Source organism: Glycine soja, chromosome 3, assembly GCF_004193775.1.
Source record: "Glycine soja cultivar W05 chromosome 3, ASM419377v2, whole genome shotgun sequence".
Lineage (NCBI taxonomy): Eukaryota > Viridiplantae > Streptophyta > Magnoliopsida > Fabales > Fabaceae > Glycine > Glycine soja.
The window spans coordinates 40963634-40981819 of NC_041004.1; the positions used below are offsets into that span (position 1 = coordinate 40963634).

The window sequence follows — 18186 nt, forward strand, 5'->3', positions numbered from 1 at the left end:
GTGTATCTCACTTTTAAATATTTTATTTAAATATTTATTAAATTAAATATTCATTAAAAAAATTTAAATATTTTTTTATCCTCCATTTCCTTTCATGTTGCCTTTTTTTTTCCTTCTCTCCTCACAGGTGCTTCTTTCTTTCTTTCTTCTTCTTCTGCCTCCATCTCCTTTTCCTCTTCCGCATCTCACCCGCTTCCCCCTTCTCCGTCACGACCCCCTTACGCCAGTACATCTACTTTTTGTTTATATTTTACTTTCTTCTTCTTCATCTCCTTCTGTCCGATTTTTTGGTCTCTATTTTTCTCCGGTGTTTTGTTGTTTTGCTTTTAGGGAGAGAGAGTTTTTGCACAAAAATTCATTCTGTTGTTGGAGTACAAGTGTGTGAGTGAAGTCTCACATCGAATAAAAGTGAAAAAGTTAAATATCATATAAATGAGGAGAAAATTCATAAACCCGTCTTAGAATTTTATGTTAAAGTATGATGTCAGATTTCGCTATGTGATTGAAAGTTGTTCTAATAACTTGAGAAATGCTACTTATATAATAGAATCTTAGAGACTCATTGATTTTCTGTCCATAATTGTAAAAACTAACTCCCAACTCTAATAATGAAAAAGAAAGACCTAATGAGACTAGAAAAATAAGTAGAGTACACTTAATTAATGTTCTGACAGGGTTGCCTCAAACCCAAGAGAAAATCTATACTGAAATAGAGAGTATTTTTCCATTTTACTACTTTTGTTACAGAAACAATGAAGAAAGATTGTAAAAAAAATGAAAGCAAAATTTATTGTACACATTTTATTCCTCAACTTTATGTGAGCTCATGGAAAAACTAGAGGTGACTACTTTATCCTGATACCCCATGGGCCATTCCCCACGATGGCACGACGCTATCTAGTTAGGAACGACGTTCATCTGATTTAAGAAATTGTGAGTTGGGATGATCCCAGGCTCTGACCTGGGACCTCGCCTTCCCTTCCGTTGCGACGAACATCCATCATTTGTGGTTCACGTACCAAGCCCAATAAGTGCTGGGCGTGAAGGGGGTGTATTGGAAAATACCTAAGTCTCACATCGGCTGCCTCAATCCTTGGAGTGCAGCTTATATATCTGTTGGGCAACTTCACTTAATGCCAATTAGTTTTAAGATAAAATCTAACAAAATTGTTCCTGAAAGCAATTATTGTACAGCTTTCAAACCTTCAGCAAGGTTGTACTATGGTTATAAGCGTAATGGGTGCAGTGAATTGCAACTTCACAGATTTTGGGAAGGTATTGGAAGATTGTATTTGCATATATTGTCAAACAGAAATGTCATGATCAAGGAGATTGGTCCCAGAAGGGTATGTACTAATCTCGGATTTGGGACCACTTAATATCTAAAACCTTCTAGCACCAGCGATCAGCTGATCAAAACGCCAAGGAAAAAAAATACAAAGAAACCGCCAATGTGAGTTACTGTGGATAAATGGCAATTTCATTTCAGGACAAAATGTCTTGATACGGTTTCTATTTTATGTGGGGTGAAACTTTTTTCATTTTTAGCTTATAGAGTCACTATTTCATTTTTTTTTCTTTCTAAAAGTACTTATTGGAAAAGTTTATTCAAATAAGCTCAAATTGTATAATTTAGAAAAGGCCTTATTCCGTCAAAAAAAGAAAAAAAGAAAAGGCCTTATTCACCCTAAAGTGACTTCAGTGATGATCCTGAGTGCCAATTAATTTACAACCAGTGACCAATTAAATAAAATAAAATATCTCACAAATAAGCTACCAGAGCATGAGATTCTAAATTTAAAATTAATTAAAATATGACTTAAATATATTTTAGATCTCTAATAAGTTATAAATTAATAATTTTTTCTTTAAGTCCCTGATAATTTTTTTCTGTCTTAGTTCCTAATAAAACAATTTATTTATTTTTTATGCTTGTTATTTTGTTTTAGTCATTTTCAATTTACCTATTTTTTCATTTGAGTTCTTATAATATTTTATTTATTTTGTATTAGTCTCTTTTAAAAATATTTTGATAGATACTAAAGACAAATGGTCTACGTATTTTAGGGAGAAAAACAAAAAAATAGACATATTAAAAAGAATAAAATAAAATAATAAGGATAAAATATTTTATTTTATTTTATTAAAGACTCAACGCAAAAGTTTTTTTTTAATTAGAGACTCAAAATAAAATTTGGTAATTTATAAAAAATTTAAAATATATTTAAATCTTGTAATTAGGCTTTTGGGTCATTGGAATTAAAACTTTTAATGTCCGAATTCTATAACTATGAAGTACTCAAGCTTTAAAAAAATTAAAATTGTTAAAAGTGTTCTGCTATTGGCATCCCCAAGTTACCATCTAAAATTCCCAACCAAAGTGAAGAAGACAAAAACATCCTTTTGGTATTTTGACTGGCAAAAACATGTTTCATTGATTAAATTTAACATAATGGAAAAAATATTGTTATGATAATTTTTCATAAAATGTTAACACAACTATTTTTTTTCAAAAAGTTTAATAGGACAAAAACTTGTTTCTATTATGCATTTTGAATTCACCTCCCTACTAACACAACATGAACTGGTTTTTATCGAGGGTATTTTTGATAAATAAAAAATAAAAATGGAAACTTGGGGGTTAAAATTTCAGTTGTAGGATGCTAATAGCAATTCTCATGTTCAAAAAATAATAAAGTTAGTCATGACTCATGAGTCCCAAAAAATGCATCAGCCCAAACCCTTAGATTTAATCTGCATAGTGGCCCGCCCCTTCCGTGACTGAGGCAGACAATCTAATCGGGAATGGGTTTGAGGAAAGAAGATGTTGGTTTAATTCAAAATAGACATTTTAGAAGTAATATCTTTATTTTACTAAATTATAAAAAATATTTAAAAATGAATTGTTTTCATTAAAATGGGAATAATAAACAGAGATAATAAATCATACACTAATAATATAAAATAATTTTATACTAACATCAAACCACAAATTATCATGTATAATAAATTTATTAATTTTTATAATAATTATTTAACTAATAATAATTTTAATTGATTAATGGCATAATTTTTTTACACCACCATCATGTATAAACTATTAAACTCTAGTAAACATAGAATACGAGAAAAAAAACTTATATATTTTTTCTTGGAATAACTCTACATTTATTATGAGTATGAATGAAGCCAAGATGATATATTTTTTAAGGATAAATATGTTTCATGATGTACTTTTAAATAATTTTTGTTTTATTTCTTATAGTTGTCAAATCAATTTTTTGACTCTTATCATTTAAAAAAATTGGTGGATTTAATTTCTATATTTTAAAAAATAGATGAATTTAGTCCTTGAATATTAAGAAAATAAATGGATTTAGTTTTTTTTTAATGTTCAACGATTAAATATGTATTTTTTTAAAAGTATAAGTATCAAATTGATATTTTTAAAAATATAGAAATTAAAACTAAAATTGACTAAAAATATAGGGAACAAATATACATTATATAATAGTATCTGATAGAAGAGGTGGAGGACTCCACGTCATGATCTGAATCCAAGCCAACGGTTGTGTGTTGGTATCTTATTAAAGGAAGTGAGAAATAGTAGCTTGACGCGTGTTGGAGTGTTTGGCAATAAAAGGAGGAGACGACGACGCGGGGAATCTCCGGTCTCCACCGACATCCCTTCTCTTCCAAATCCTGTGATCCCATTCCAATCCGTTCCGTTCAGCTCAATCTCAAAATCTCAATGGCCGATAATGAGCAACCGAATAACGAGGAGGCAAGTCCTCTTCTCCACCAGCCCCATCCCCAACCCAAATCCGAACCACCAACGCCACCTGAGACTCCCGAGTTTCTCCTCGGCTGGACCGCTGATGGGCTCCCTCTGGCCCACGCCAGTGTCGTGGGCCAGCCCATGGGCCGCGCCCCTTGGAACTCCTCCATCTGCGCCTGTCTCGGCCAAAACGATCACTTCTGCAGCAGCGATCTCGAAGTTTGTCAGTCCTTCCATCTCTCATCTCACATTCCTGTTTTGACCTAACTTATGCTCCATTTCCATTCTCTATTATTTTTCCTCTTTTCATTCTTCACCTTGTGCAATTGAATCCTGAGCGAAACAAAAAATACCTAATTAGTTAGAGTCTACATTGGTTCCCTTAGAATTGGAATTTAGGATTGATTCGGATGAATGTTTCAATGGCACGTGTTAGGTTTCCATTTGGTTCCCTTAGAATTGGAATTTAGGATTTTGTGTGTGTGTGTGTATGTGAGCTCAGCTGCGGAAACATCAGAATCAGCTATGAGTAGTTTGTTTAGTTGAATCTAGATTGTAATTTTCTCTTAACTAAATCTTTATGATATGAGTATATGACCGGTGAAATCATGTGTTATTACCTTGTATCGGGTTGTTTTTAAATTTTAAATCAGGAAGAAACAAAAAAACAAAACAAGTGCTATAATTATAAAGAAAAATTGCTTGTGGATTATAAGCCTCCCGTTCCCCTTTTGATGTGTTTTCGATTTGGATCCATAGAAAGTTTATTCACTTTTCTTATACTTGAACTGATGTCATGGGATAGGTCTTCTTGGGAGTGTGGCTCCTTGTGTGCTGTATGGAAGCAATGTTGAGAGACTTGGATCTGCTCGTGGGACATTTGCCAATCACTGCTTGCCTTATTCTGGAATGTATATAATTGGAAATTCCTGCTTTGGTTGGAATTTCCTTGCACCCTGGTTTTCCTATCCTAGCCGGACGGCTATTCGTCGCAGGTTCAATTTAGAGGTATGTTACTTTCTTATTCTATGCTCCTTATAATCTAGTGATGTGTTTAGAAACCTCCTATTTGTGAGGGTGTATGCGAGAAAGAAGAATTGTAGGCGATCACAGTCCTAATTGGGCAGCATGACTGGGGGTAATTAACTGCCAGCGTGGATGTTGGGGGAAATCGGAGGGAAATTTTGTAGAAAGCTACAGTAAAATAAAACGAGAGCAGAGTAGAGAGGGGAGGTAAGGAAGTAGTGACCAAGGAGTGCATAGGAGAGATGAGGGTGTATCTCAAACACCCTATGCTACTGTATCTTTTTTCCTTCTGTTCAGTCTTGTAACCCATTGTAGATCTATCTATGTTTCTGCTAATATGACACTGACACCAGGGATTATGATGAGATGTTACAGTTCGTACCTTTTTTCTGTGTGATCCGATCCGTTTATATCACAAGTATTTTAGATTGGATAATGTGACTCTCCTGGTCCCAAGAATGGGGTTAGGTGGCATGGTTATTAATTGATCAACCTGTGCACTTTAAACCTCTTCGGTATTCTGTATGTAAATTTTGTAGGGAGTTGATAGTCAGCCAAATTATATGCTACTATGCCTGAAGTTTTGTTCAATTTAACTTCTGGTGTATTCAATATCAACTTTGTATTGCTGAAAATTACTTGGTTTATAGTATTTCATATATGATGCCATGCTTGATAAATGAAAAGCCTGCGTATGTGTAAGTGAGATTTGCCTTTGCTTAGAATCTGCCACTCCCTCAAACACAAAAATCACATTCCCATGTTATGAAAAAAAAATCAAATCTTTGTATGAATTATTTATTGTCCTTGGGTTTCAGGGAAGTTGCGAAGCACTTAATAGATCATGCGGGTGCTGCGGAAGCATTTTGGAAGATGAGGTGCAGCGTGAACATTGTGAGTCAGCATGTGACTTGGCAACTCATGTCTTCTGTCATGTATGTGCTCTTTGTCAAGAAGGTCGTGAGCTCCGTCGTAGGTTACCTCATCCTGGCTTTAATGCTCAACCAGTACTGGTTATGATTCCCCCAGGAGAGCAGACCATGGGACGTGAGGCTTGAAAATTTTCTCCTTCATCTTGGAAGTGCTATTCGTGCGTATATTACCGTTGTCTTGCTCTATATTATATAACTTGATGTTGTCGAACCGTGTGATGACTTTATTAAAAGAGGGCCCTTTATTATTTTTTTTTTTTATATAAATAAGAACATCAAACATCATCATAATTTCTGTTTGCTTCCCTACTGTTTTGTATCATATATGGATTTGAAATGATATTGGAGAAATTTTTCTCCTAGTGTCTATGCGTAATTACATTCCTTATATAACTTACAATTTTATTTCTCTTTCAATTATGAAAATTTTGTAATTAATATTATCTTGAACTTTTAAATGAATAGATAAAAAGAAATGGATTTTTCTTTTAAAATTAGACAGCTAAAAAGTAACAGTCATTACTTGACGGTCTCTTCTGCTTTCTCCTAACTACCTCCTTTCTTAATTCTGTTTTTAACGAAACATTAGCGAACTCTATTGGTGACTGTGACATTTTATCACTAATTATTGAGGACAATCAAGTGAAAATAACTTGAGTTTCTGTGTAATATCTCGTGTTTGAATATCATGAATAAAAAGTGTTAGAAACTTTATTACTTACCTATCGACTCAATTTTGAATTTTTGATCAGTCGTCTTCTAAAATGACTTTTAACTATTAAGAGTCTTACACCAAAAAAATGAGTATAACTTGTCTCATGAAAATAAAATCATGTATATCATATGAGAAATTATGAATAGATCGCAACATTTTAATTACTAATGCTTTTTTTCGGATTAAAAGCTAAATAAATGAAGAAAAAAAGTATAAAAATTGAAGATTACGGCAAAAATGTGTTGTTTAGATTGATAATAAAAAAATGAGACGAAAAGAAATAGAGAAATTTGTAATACATGTTGGGTAAGTGGAGATGGAGAAGTATAACTTGGCCATGACCACTCCTCTTTGTTACTGCACATTGTTTTCGCGGGTTGGGGAAGGAGGTTGATCCTTGTTAGTTGTTGCTTCTTATTTTAAAAAATCCATAGATTTTTTCTTTTCCAGATAGCCCAGAGAGTATTGAAAAAAAAAAAATCATACCTGTTGCCTCCTCCTCCTCCTTTGAAAATAACCAGGAGTTGATCCATTCTGCGAAATTTGTTACCAAAAGATCAATTCGATAGACAAGGGGGATGAAATCAGATGCTCCTAACCTGCTCACATATTTTCCAAAGCCACATAGTAGCCTGATTTCACATTATACTCACCATTTTCAGTGTGCTTCCATAACAGCAAATCTCTTACTGCTATACTGGGAATTGGAATAGCATCTAAAAGTGTTCAGAACTTTAAAATGAAATGTTTAGAACTTACAGGGAAAAAAATAAAAACAAATCTTATAGTATCTAAAAGTGAAAAACGCCATAGACATTAAAAAAAAATTAAGTATTCTTCTTATTAGGCTTGTTTCAGTATCTTTAGGCTAGCTTTTGTGCATAAAAGTATAAAAGTTTGATTAAAAAATGTTAACGCGACACTCTTAAACACACTTTTTATTATTGATTAATTTTTTTTAGATATTACAAAATTTTGTAGAATTCATTTCTTATTTATAAGTTTTACTCATAATTTTATAATAACTAATAATAATTATATATTTAAAGGAGTATCTTATAGAATATTTTACTATTATAATTTGTTTAGTTCAAGTATTAGTTGAGAAAAGGGGGCGGGGGTTAAGTTTAGCAAAATTAGAGTGATTTTTTAACCCCACCTTATGGGCTTTGCCGGATTAGCCCATTTACGAGCTGTTAGTTTTTAGGTCCATTATTGAAAAGAAAAAAAATGCTTCTTCCTTCTTCACATTAGTTAGGGTTTTTGCAGTTGCTGCTTCATCTCCTGCACTACACACTAAACTGTGCGTTTTTTAACCACAAAAATCGATGGCTTCTTCTCGGCTCGATTTCTTGTTCTGTAATTTGTGTGGGACAATGCTCACTGTCCCTTCCACTGAGTACGCACAATGCCCACTGTGCAAAACTCGCCGAGACATACAAGGTCAAACCCTCTTCTTATTATTTTCAAATTATTTCGCATGCTTGTTTTTTTCATTGATAACTTGATTTCATATTTACTGATATTTACTTTTATATTATGTATGGGTACATAAATATAACATTCTTCTTTTGATGTTTTATGTGTTGTAACGGAATATCTTTGTCTTCAGATATTTGTGATAAGGAAATAAGTTTCACAATTTCTGATGAGGTATGTTTTACTTCTGTCACCTAATATATATGATTATGCATATATAACAATGTTCTGTTTCATGTTCTTATGTTTAATGTTTTATCAAAGAAACATGAATATGCCTACTTCCACTATAACTTTGACACAAGAATCACAAATCCTTGATAAACTGATAGCTTTAGTGTAAGTAAATGACAGGTTTAGTGTGTGTTTGGTTTGGCTCATTTTGAAGAGAGAATCACTTATTTTTGCCCACTTCCTAAATCCTAAGAGAGCTTTCGAAAAATAGGTGATTGTTTCCTTAGAAACAATTGTTTTCATACATGCTCTTAGACCTACCTTAATTTAATGCCCGTTTGGTTATGCATTGAAAGGAGAAGACGCACGTCACTTTGATGTATTTTAAAGTAGCTTCTGCGTCCTTTTTGAAGAGTTTTGAAGAGTTGACGTCAATTCATAGTTGAATGTGCATAATCAAAGCCAATCCAAACGCACACTTACTCTCTGTCCAGGTGGGAATTGGTGAGGAAAACACCCTTATGAGAGTTTGAGTAGTTTAGCCATTTTGAATTTTGGACCTGGGTTTAGAATTATAATATCAATGTAGCAAAGATAGAAAGCAGAGCTGAATGAGAAAGTGAGAAAAAATCAAGCGGGAGAACTTAATAATTTGAGTGTTTTTTGTTTCTGAATATTTATGAAAATTAATTAATATCGTTCAAATAGGATCACAGATACATTATAGTTGCAACAGCTTAGCTGACCAGCTCGAGTGTGTTTGACAGATTCTAGTTGATATAATATGAACTAGTTACTTTAATAAGCCAAATTTGTGATTTCATCATTATCATGAACATATTTCACTTTATGTAGACTATTTGCAATTGTTCCTTATGTAACCTTGTGCTTGGCAGGATATCAGAAGAGAGCTTGGAATGGAAATAATTGAGGAACATGCGGTGATGGAATATTCTAAGGTAATGCATCCTGCAATACTATGTAAAAGTAGCTTGTTTTTTTGCTGATTTTTGTATGTTTAAATGTTATTGTTTCTTGACAGGTCAGCAAGAAATGTGAAAAATGTGGCCATGGTGAAGCTACCTATTATACTAGACAGGTATCTTTAGACTTTATCACGTAGGTTTGCCAATTCAATTTGAAGCTTATTTAATAGCCTAAATTTATTTATTTTAAATATTCTAATTTCAGATGAGATCAGCAGATGAAGGGCAAACTACTTTCTACACATGTACCGGCTGTGGTCATCAATCTCAGGAGAATTAGTGGTTTACTTTTAGGCTGTGCTTAGTTTGGGAGAGGAAAGTGGAAGGAAAAAAGTGAAAAGTGAGATGATTTTTTTGGTAGGAGTGAAAATGAAAAGAAAGTTTAAATTTTTCTTTCTTAATTGATTGTGTAGAAAGAAAAAGGAAGGAAAAAAAGCATGTATGTAAAATGACAAATACTATGGAATGGAATGCAATTAATCTTTTCAGTAAAAAATATATTTAGAAGTTTTTTGTGAGTACATAAATAATTTTTTTGATATATTTTCTTTTACAGAATAAAAGAAAGATATAAAACAATACAATGAATTTTTTTATTAATTATATTTATTGTTTATCACTATATACTTAACACAATACAATGAAATAATGTCAATATCCAATAAAATTAAATATAAAATAAATAAAAAAGCAGAAAATAAAATAAAATAAAAATAAATGAAAGGTGATAAATTTCCATTTTATCTTTCAAAAATTGAAAGATAAGTTTATTTCAAGGAGAAATAACATTGAATAAAGTTTCTAAACAGATGAAGAGGTTTTCAAAAAATATTATTTAATGGTCTTACAATGTAGATTAAGTTTTAAAATTTTATATAAATAAAAACTAATTGTTATTTAAACGCACCACCTTATTTTGATGAGTAATATATTATTTAAAATATAAGTAAATAATATACCCAACAAATGTCTCATTTACATGATATTTGATATATATAATAAAAAAAAGATAACATTAAATAATTCAATGGTTAAATTAATTAAACTCGTATTTTATATGAAAAGTTTGGTGTAAATGTGAAAGTTTGGCATCTGATCTCAATTGATTTTGTCCCATATTTCAAAATATGTGAACATAATTTTTTTAAGCAAATCTTAATTTGAGTTCATAATATACATGTCAAGAATGCAATTCTCTTAAAAAGCAACACAAGAATTTAATGTAGATGAGAAGAAAGCATCCGAAGAGAATGCAAATGGATGTGAGAGTAAGGAGCCGGTGGTCCAAGGAGGGACATATTACACAATTCTGTCTTTTAGTTAAAAATATCCTTCTCTTCTTTCACATTCCATTCAATTTTAGGTGGAACCAATTTTGACGTGAGAGCCCGGTGGTTCCTCTCTTTGAAAATGGTTTTCAAATGATAAAATATATATTTTTTAACCGTTATTTGGTATATAACCATTTTAAATGTGCGACAAGCCTGACCAATAGTTTTTATTTTTCCATGGATTAAAACGTCAGTATTTATTGAAGCTTAAATATCTCCTTTATCTAGACAAAATAACTATTTTGGTTTAACAAAAACTGTAAGGAAATTAAATGCAACTTTCTAAACATAAAAAATCAAACTGGAATATAAAATGTAGATAAGAAACTATGTGTTAGCTAAATACTCTAATACTCTCATTTATTAACACAATCTCGAAGAAGCCATTCTTCTTCTTCTTCTAATACTGTGTTATTGATTAAAATTTATTAAAAATTATAAAATAATAAAGACTCATTAAATGAGATAAAGTTCTTGTAATTTTGTATTTTTTAAATAATTTTATAATTTTTAATAAATTTCAATTAGTAACATCTGGCATTTTCTTATTTTTATTAAACCTCCGAAGTTCCAAATAAGGAAACGTGTTTTCCTTCCCTTCACTTCCTTTCACTTTCTCAATTGCTCGTCATCCAAACATCATGTAAGAATAATCAGTGGGGAAGCAAAATAATGATTTAACCATTAAATAGCCCGTCCCATATATTACCAAAGCACTAATTTATGTGGCTAAGCTTTCTATCAGTAATACACAGTATAAACCGATGAAAATCAACGTAATGCACACACCACTACAGAACAAGAAAGTTAATCTAAATAGTACAATTTAAACATAGAACAAAAACTGAGTACAAAGTCTACTCTCCAGGTGCAGAGACACCTTGCTTCAGTCTCTCCTTTTTCATCTTCTTCTTTGAAACAGGCTTCTTTTTTCTAGGAGGGAGGGTCTTCTGTGCATAACTGTAGAGCACATAATTTCCAATGAGGAATGTCAACAACAATCCACCAACAACCAGGAGGACAATTAATCCTGGATTGAACCCTTTGGATCCAGAATCCTTGATCACATTTCCCTGAGTACAAAAAAAAGGCACTTAAATATGGCCATATCAGGAAGCACTTGGCAAAAAAGGAATTGGAAAAAACAACAAAAATGCACTTAGAGGAAAATATAAATGCAATTCATCACCAATAGCAATTGTACTCAGAGTCAGTCATCCTACACAATAACATCAATCTTCAAGGGTGAGTCTCCAATCCATTCATTTGAACAATTGAAGACTGACTACAATGTGCAACTTCTTTTGATCTTAATAGAATTATTGCTCAAAGAACAATCAAATGATTGGAGTTATCAGTGGGTGTGAAAATCCCATTTCATTGAGATCTGAGACCAAAACAAAATATCTAAAATGAACTTATGAGTGGGTGTGTAAATCATTAAAACCATTTCGTCTTCTTATGTGTTGTTTGAAGTTGAACCTAACCACAAACCATTAGTTCTGTAGTATCGCTATCATCTAAAATCCAAAACATGGATTGGCATCAGCATATGCATTGAATAAAAATAATAAATTTTAACCTACACAACAAGGCTTGACACTACGAACCATTGCTCCATCGGTTCACAATAGTAATGCAACAAACAATTAAGTTGCCTAATATAATAGCCATAAAAATAAACAATTCAATAATCATAATTGAATCGTTAAATCTGAACATGAACCTTTACCAGATCAAAATCCTAGCTTTAAAGCTGAACAGTAAATTAAAAAATAAAAGAGGATTGCTAAGTTGATTTTCACCGAATCCATAACATTAGAATCGCTAAGAATTTGTAACATTGAAAAACTCGGACGGATGTTCATCAGGAAGATAGAAGAAGAAAAAAAGAAGCAAAATTTGTTAATGATTCCAAGGATCTGAAAATAAAACACGGCAGGAGCACATGCAAGGTTCGATCCATAACTCCAAGACCTAATTAATTCATGAAAAACGTGGAAGGAGGAGCATTTAACATTGTGCAGGAATTGATTAAGATCAGATCTAAGTAATAAACGATAATAGAATAAAAGGTTTGCAATGGAATTTGTAAGTGTACCACGCGATCGAATGAAGGAGGAACTTTATCCGCGAAGTCGAAGTCATCGGCCATGGCTGACGCGGAGAACCTGTGCTTCTGCCAAAACAAATGGAGATTCGGATGCAAAAGTTCCAGAAACCAGCCACGGATTTACCCTAAACCCTAAACCAAATCCATACGCAGTGCCTTTTTTTTAGTTGAAAAAAATATACTACTGCGGCCTCACGTTTGTATAAAGAGTTAAAATATATATATATGGATAATTATATTTTTATTAAATAAATGCCCCTTCTTTTTAATTATTTAATTTTACAGTTAATATAATAATAACTTTTTATTCATTATTATTTTTAGTTATCCAAATATAATCGAGTGTTCATAGTACATATATTTTTAAGTTGGGACAAACCATCTTATGTGTGAAGACGTGTTTTTAGAAAATTTTAATGTTGCTCCATCTATTTCTCCAATCCTTAAATGTGTTTCAAATTTCAGTTTTTTTACAATACTAATAAATAAGGTGAAATAAAACTTTGTTCCATCTATTTTCTTTAATTCTCAATTTTGATTCCTTCTTTTTAAAATAAATATATTTAGTCATCATTTTTAAAAAATTAATAATTTACTTCAATTTTTAAATTTCTATACATTTTTTTAATTTTTATTTTATTTTGGTCCAATTGATTCTATTTCTAATATATTTATTTAAGGTATCATAAAAAAATAATTCAATTGATTAAAATGTAAGAAAAAGAAAAAAAATAAAAAAAAATAAAAATTGAACTAAAATTTATAAATTTTTAAAAATTGGAAGACTAATTTAGTGGGTATTTGGATAACCTCAAACATCATGATAGACTATTGTGAGGTGAGTTAAATTTATTTTTGATTAAATTTTACATGTTTGAATTGTTTTCAAAATTATTATAGAATCAATTTTGATGAAAAAAAATCATAATAAAATTAAAACAAGTAGAAATAGCTTTTACTTTTACCAAAATCAATTCTACCTTAATTTTGAATAATTTACCCTCACTTAAATACCCTCATTATATGTTTACTATTTATTTATTGATTTAAAAATATAATTAAATCTGAAAAAATAAAAATATAATTAAAAGTCTGGCAATATTTATTTAATTTTGAATTCATTTTATCTAATTTATTATCACATTCATACCCTTAATATTGTGATAAATCATATTAAAAAATATTTTATCTAATTTAGCTCTCACGGCCTCACATCAATGCCTTCCTACATATGTTTATTATTTATTTATTTAAAATATAGTAAATCTAATTATAGATAAAACTGTATACAATTATTAAAAGTCATTTTGATCATTATAACCTCAAAATCAACATTAATTAAAAATATGTAAACAAAAATCACATTATTTCATAATCAATTCTTACAATAATCAATTTTGTAAAATTAATTTTATCATCATCAATTCAAACACACATTTAATTTAATTTGTTTTTGAAGTATCACTCACCTTGGAGGAGAGACAAAAATGGTACTATTGATATCTATTTTAACCATGCGATCATGGAAGATATTTATAGCCCAGAAAACGACAGTGTTGCAGTACTTATAATATATATTTCTGGGTAAATGGTGATGGTGATAATATAGCTGGGGTGAGTGGGTAACCAGTGGATGTTGGTGTAGAGTCATTCAACCAAGGTCATGGACTTGCTGTGAGCCTGTGACTATGGGCCAACTTATGGAACTATTTGATCTTGGCCACATTTAGGATCATTTGTTAATGTTGATCGAGTTCAACTCATTAATTCTCGAATATGCAAAAGCTTGACAAATTTGTTCTAAGGTTAGTGTTTCTGAAAAAACAAGTGTCATCAAATTTAAAGGTGCACATGAGATACCTTAAATTTAGGTTTGATTTTAGGCGCGTTTTTGTTTATTTTAAAAGAATTTAGTTTCTCAATTTTCATTCCTAACAACAAAAGTTGATCCAAATAATAAGAAACCAGCCTATATTTTTAAAAAAAAAAAGAGTTTATTTAAGTATTTTTTACTCTTAATTAAGACTTATTCTAAATATAATAAAGTAAGACGTAACTCATTTAAACTTTTTTAAATCCTGAATATAAGAAGTATAGTAATATTTTATCCAAACTTTATTCATCTGGTGACTAATTTTTCAGTTCAAGTCATTTGTCTTTCCTTAAAAGTGTGTTGTTGATTTTAGCAAATTATTTATTTATTTTTATTTATAGAAGATCACATGTTTTTTCTATCAGAAATAATTATATTTAAGTCAAATAAAATTATTATGAAGAACAAATTTTTCTTTCACTCTCTCTCAATATCGTAAATTCAATGATCAAATTTTAGATAATTAACTAGACTAGAATAATCCGTGAGAATTGTTTTACATGTCAAGTGGTTGATGATTCATTATTGAGTAAATTATAATTACTTCTTAAATTTTGTAAAATTATACAAACTTTTCTTTCTTTTATCTTCTTTTACGTTAATTCTCCTTAATTTTTGAAAAAATATAGAGATTAGGATAAATGTAAAAAAAAATATATGAAGAATTTGTGTAATTTAAGGAGACCTCAAAAGTGATGAGTATAATTTACTGATTATTATTTACATGTAAGAAATATTAAACGGTTAATTTTCTTATTCATAACTTGTTTTTACTTTTGTTTCCAAACGTAGTGTGTGGAGAAGCTAAATATAGATAGGACAGAATAGGATTGAAGTAGGTGCAAAATCATTGCTCTATTCATGTAATAAGAACAAAGAAGCCAGACATGACAGGAATAACGATTTCTCCGGTCATATGTGCGAACAAAAAACAATGGAACAGTCTGATGGGGCTATCGATTGCTTGTGCAATGCCGAAACCCCACTTGTGAGGCAACACACATCACAGTAGGGTCCCCCTCCTTTCAGTTGTGTTGTGTGTGTTTATCTTTTTGCTGCCTTATCTACCTAACGTATTCCTCACGACAACAAGACTCATTAACTAAGCCTCCATATTTGCTTCCAATAAGAACCTTCCTAACTCTTCCCTTTTGTTGCCTACCAGACAAAAAGGAAACGGGAGAATTCAGAAATCACATTTTCATTGCACCACCTAGCTAGCTACCTCTATCATTATGCTTGATTTTATTAACATACAATTATTCAGCCATGGCATATACTATATCACGTGGCTGCTGGTCACATATTATCAGCTGTTGCCAATAAACAATGGTCAAGTTGATAAAAAACGAATTTATATCTAAAAAAAAATGTGAATTCAATTTTTGCAACTGATTTAAGAACTTTGTTGCTGGATAATTTGTAAGTATCTTTATAAGCATTCTTGAACCTTAAAATTTGTCTTGGTCTAGTGAGTCCTTGGACCCAACTCACGCAATTAAAAAAACCTATTATGAACTATTACTATAGAGCTTTTCCCTTAAGTTTGTGAATTGTGACTATTTTTGAGTATTGACCAATGGCCATAACTCATTCTTGGTGGATTTCTGAGGCCACTGTTTTAGCCCAGAACCGAAGATGTTTCTTCATGTTGGAAGATGAACAACATTTGGGAATTTTCAAATTTAGTAGCGGTGAATCGGGTCTCTTTATAAGCCATGCCTCCGATAAATATGGTCTCATGATGTCTCTCTTTTGTTCCTCTGCTTCAATATGATTTCCTTCAACCGTTTCTCTGGCATCCACTACACCAAGTCTCTGCAAGCCTGGGACAACGCTCATCATTCTTGGACTAAGATATTCTTTCTTGAACGTGAAACCAAGATCCATAAAACCCTTTACTTCGTCAAGTTCTAGCTCCCCAAGTGTTCTGCAGCTTATGGATTTCTGCAGTTTCCTTGCACAAGTAGTAGTAGCTGGTTTCCTCAATTTTCTGTGACGGTTTTGAGTTGATGGTGAGGATGAATGTGAACGAGTTCTGTTATCCGATTGGTTCATTCTAGTCAACCCTTCCTTCGTTTCCTCTTCATTGTTGATTGAACCATCCTTTGTGGCAGTAAAAAATAACATAAGCAAAAGAAGAAGAAAGAATGGTCATGGCATAAAATTGAGCACATAAATAGAATAGATAGAATGTTGATAGAAGGAATAAAAATAACTGCTTTTGAATTTATATACCTGAAGAGGCACTGATATTGACTCTGATGAGAGTTGTTTCTCTGAAGAGGGTGATTCATCCGTTGAAGTTTCTTCATCTGGTGGAGGTGGTGAAGAAAGAATGGATGATGAGCAAGACACAGATTCTGATGTGGGAATAGGTTTTTCTTCATCTGGTGGAGATGGTAATGAAAGAAATGATGCTGTTGGTTCTGAGAAAAGAATAGCATGGTGAAACCAAAGCCTATCCATTTCTTCTATAATGCATAGAAAGTTTTTGTTTGCCATTTCTTTTGTGTGTGTGAGAGAGAGACAGAGAATGATTTTCTTAACACTTGGTGGCTGAAGGGAGTAGTAGAGGCCTGTCGGCAGGTGTGGTGGTGGTGAAAAGTAAGAGAAGTAGAGAAGCGAGTGAAGGCAAATGAACGTGGAGAAGTGTGTGGGACAACCTTATACAACTAATTAAGGATGTGTGGTCACCATGGACATGGATTCTAAACTCCACATCTTCAGTGCTCATAAAATGACTCTTATGTCCATGCTTCAAAAGGAGAATACAATGCTCTATACTTGCATGTCAAATCATATGCTAGAACAAGTTAGATCTAACCAAGTAGAGTGGGTTCATGATTCATCACTAGCAAACAAGAAAGGGTATAAGATTGGTGTAGTGATGAATGAAGAAGAAAAAGAAAGAAATGTGGCGGTTTCAAATCTTCACGCTCCCAAGAACTAATAATAATAACTAACTTTTGGGGATAAAAAAATAATCACTAGCAAGCAAGAGACTAACGCAAAGCCAAGGACCCCAAATAAATTGTTTATTGTCAGCAAATCCAAAAGTTTCTTAAAGTTTGTAAAAAAGAGCAAATACATGAAGGGAATAATCGATCCAAATATGGATTCGGGCATCTTAACATTACAGTTGTCACACCAACAAAATCCGATATGCAAGCTGGTTAAGTTCAATATAGAGTGAGGATGGGGTATACCGACATGGAAAAAGTACTACTAATTTTGCATGATTGGTTTCACCCCAGAGACACCACTTATGGGGTTAAGACCTTAGTCAAGTAATAGTGACAAAAAAGAAAATTGTTTTATTACCACTTGCAACAGTCTTCTCATTCTGGATGTGCTCAGGTGAATGCTTATTGATCTTTGGAAGCTATTAAGTAAATTCATCGATATCCTTGCATATGATGACTCCCTGTCCTCACCAGATACGACACAAGTAAATTAACTTTACAAGAGGATTTTCCTGTTTATATGCTTTTAAAATCCCCTTCAACAAAATAAAGAATAAAGAAAGAAAGAAAAGAAAAACGTTTAAGGGAATAAGGTTTGGTTATTGTTTAATTTTCAACTAGAGTTATGGTTTTGAGACGGGATAATATAAGTTGTTTTCTATCTTATCAGTGCCATTTAATTGAAAACACACATTTGAGCTTATAAAAGAGGATTTAAGTTTAATTTTCACATATATTTAAAGAAAAATAATAAATTTAAGTATGATTAAATCTCAAATAAAAAATTAGTTTCATAACTTATGTAAAAAAAAA

General features: G+C 31.7%; 4 protein-coding genes across 4 annotated transcripts; 2 read left to right on the forward strand and 2 right to left on the reverse strand.

Moving 5' to 3' along the window:
* The first annotated feature begins 3591 nt into the window (after positions 1–3591).
* LOC114407063 (cell number regulator 8-like) lies at positions 3592–6115 on the forward strand. The gene is made up of 3 exons (XM_028370004.1): positions 3592–4001; positions 4584–4786; positions 5623–6115. Exons 1-3 carry the CDS (start codon positions 3752–3754, stop codon positions 5860–5862), a joined length of 693 nt encoding a protein of 230 aa, XP_028225805.1. The 5' UTR covers positions 3592–3751; the 3' UTR covers positions 5863–6115.
* A 1568-nt stretch (positions 6116–7683) lies between these two features.
* On the forward strand, positions 7684–9601 carry LOC114407064 (DNA-directed RNA polymerase I subunit RPA12). Its single transcript, XM_028370005.1, has 5 exons — positions 7684–7894; positions 8064–8104; positions 9001–9063; positions 9147–9203; positions 9296–9601. Exons 1-5 carry the CDS (start codon positions 7780–7782, stop codon positions 9368–9370), a joined length of 351 nt encoding a protein of 116 aa, XP_028225806.1. The 5' UTR covers positions 7684–7779; the 3' UTR covers positions 9371–9601.
* Positions 9602–11078: 1477 nt separating this feature from the next.
* Positions 11079–12729, reverse strand: LOC114407065 (DNA-binding protein S1FA-like). Its single transcript, XM_028370006.1, has 2 exons — positions 12523–12729; positions 11079–11494 (listed from the first exon to the last, which is right to left on the reverse strand). Exons 1-2 carry the CDS (start codon positions 12574–12576, stop codon positions 11279–11281), a joined length of 270 nt encoding a protein of 89 aa, XP_028225807.1. The 5' UTR covers positions 12577–12729; the 3' UTR covers positions 11079–11278.
* Positions 12730–15789: 3060 nt separating this feature from the next.
* On the reverse strand, positions 15790–17783 carry LOC114407067. Its single transcript, XM_028370013.1, has 2 exons — positions 16646–17783; positions 15790–16513 (listed from the first exon to the last, which is right to left on the reverse strand). The coding sequence occupies exons 1-2, from the start codon at positions 16910–16912 to the stop codon at positions 15998–16000; spliced, it is 783 nt and encodes a 260-aa protein (XP_028225814.1). The 5' UTR covers positions 16913–17783; the 3' UTR covers positions 15790–15997.
* Positions 17784–18186: the final 403 nt, after the last annotated feature.

What these genes read in the sequence shown, in the direction of transcription:
- LOC114407065 (XM_028370006.1), bottom strand. Translation starts at nt 12,576, where the DNA reads ATGGCCGATGACTTCGACTTCGCGGATAAAGTTCCTCCTTCATTCGAT. An exon ending in CTCCTTCATTCGATCGCGTG is followed by an intron (nt 11,495 to 12,522) that starts GTACACTTACAA and finishes TTTTGTACTCAG; the next exon opens with GGAAATGTGATCAAGGATTC.
- LOC114407067 (XM_028370013.1), bottom strand. Translation starts at nt 16,912, where the DNA reads ATGGCAAACAAAAACTTTCTATGCATTATAGAAGAAATGGATAGGCTT. An exon ending in CAATATCAGTGCCTCTTCAG is followed by an intron (nt 16,514 to 16,645) that starts GTATATAAATTC and finishes ACTGCCACAAAG; the next exon opens with GATGGTTCAATCAACAATGA.
- LOC114407064 (XM_028370005.1), top strand. Translation starts at nt 7,780, where the DNA reads ATGGCTTCTTCTCGGCTCGATTTCTTGTTCTGTAATTTGTGTGGGACA. An exon ending in GTTTCACAATTTCTGATGAG is followed by an intron (nt 8,105 to 9,000) that starts GTATGTTTTACT and finishes TGTGCTTGGCAG; the next exon opens with GATATCAGAAGAGAGCTTGG. An exon ending in CTACCTATTATACTAGACAG is followed by an intron (nt 9,204 to 9,295) that starts GTATCTTTAGAC and finishes TTCTAATTTCAG; the next exon opens with ATGAGATCAGCAGATGAAGG.
- LOC114407063 (XM_028370004.1), top strand. Translation starts at nt 3,752, where the DNA reads ATGGCCGATAATGAGCAACCGAATAACGAGGAGGCAAGTCCTCTTCTC. An exon ending in CAGCAGCGATCTCGAAGTTT is followed by an intron (nt 4,002 to 4,583) that starts GTCAGTCCTTCC and finishes GTCATGGGATAG; the next exon opens with GTCTTCTTGGGAGTGTGGCT. An exon ending in GTCGCAGGTTCAATTTAGAG is followed by an intron (nt 4,787 to 5,622) that starts GTATGTTACTTT and finishes CTTGGGTTTCAG; the next exon opens with GGAAGTTGCGAAGCACTTAA.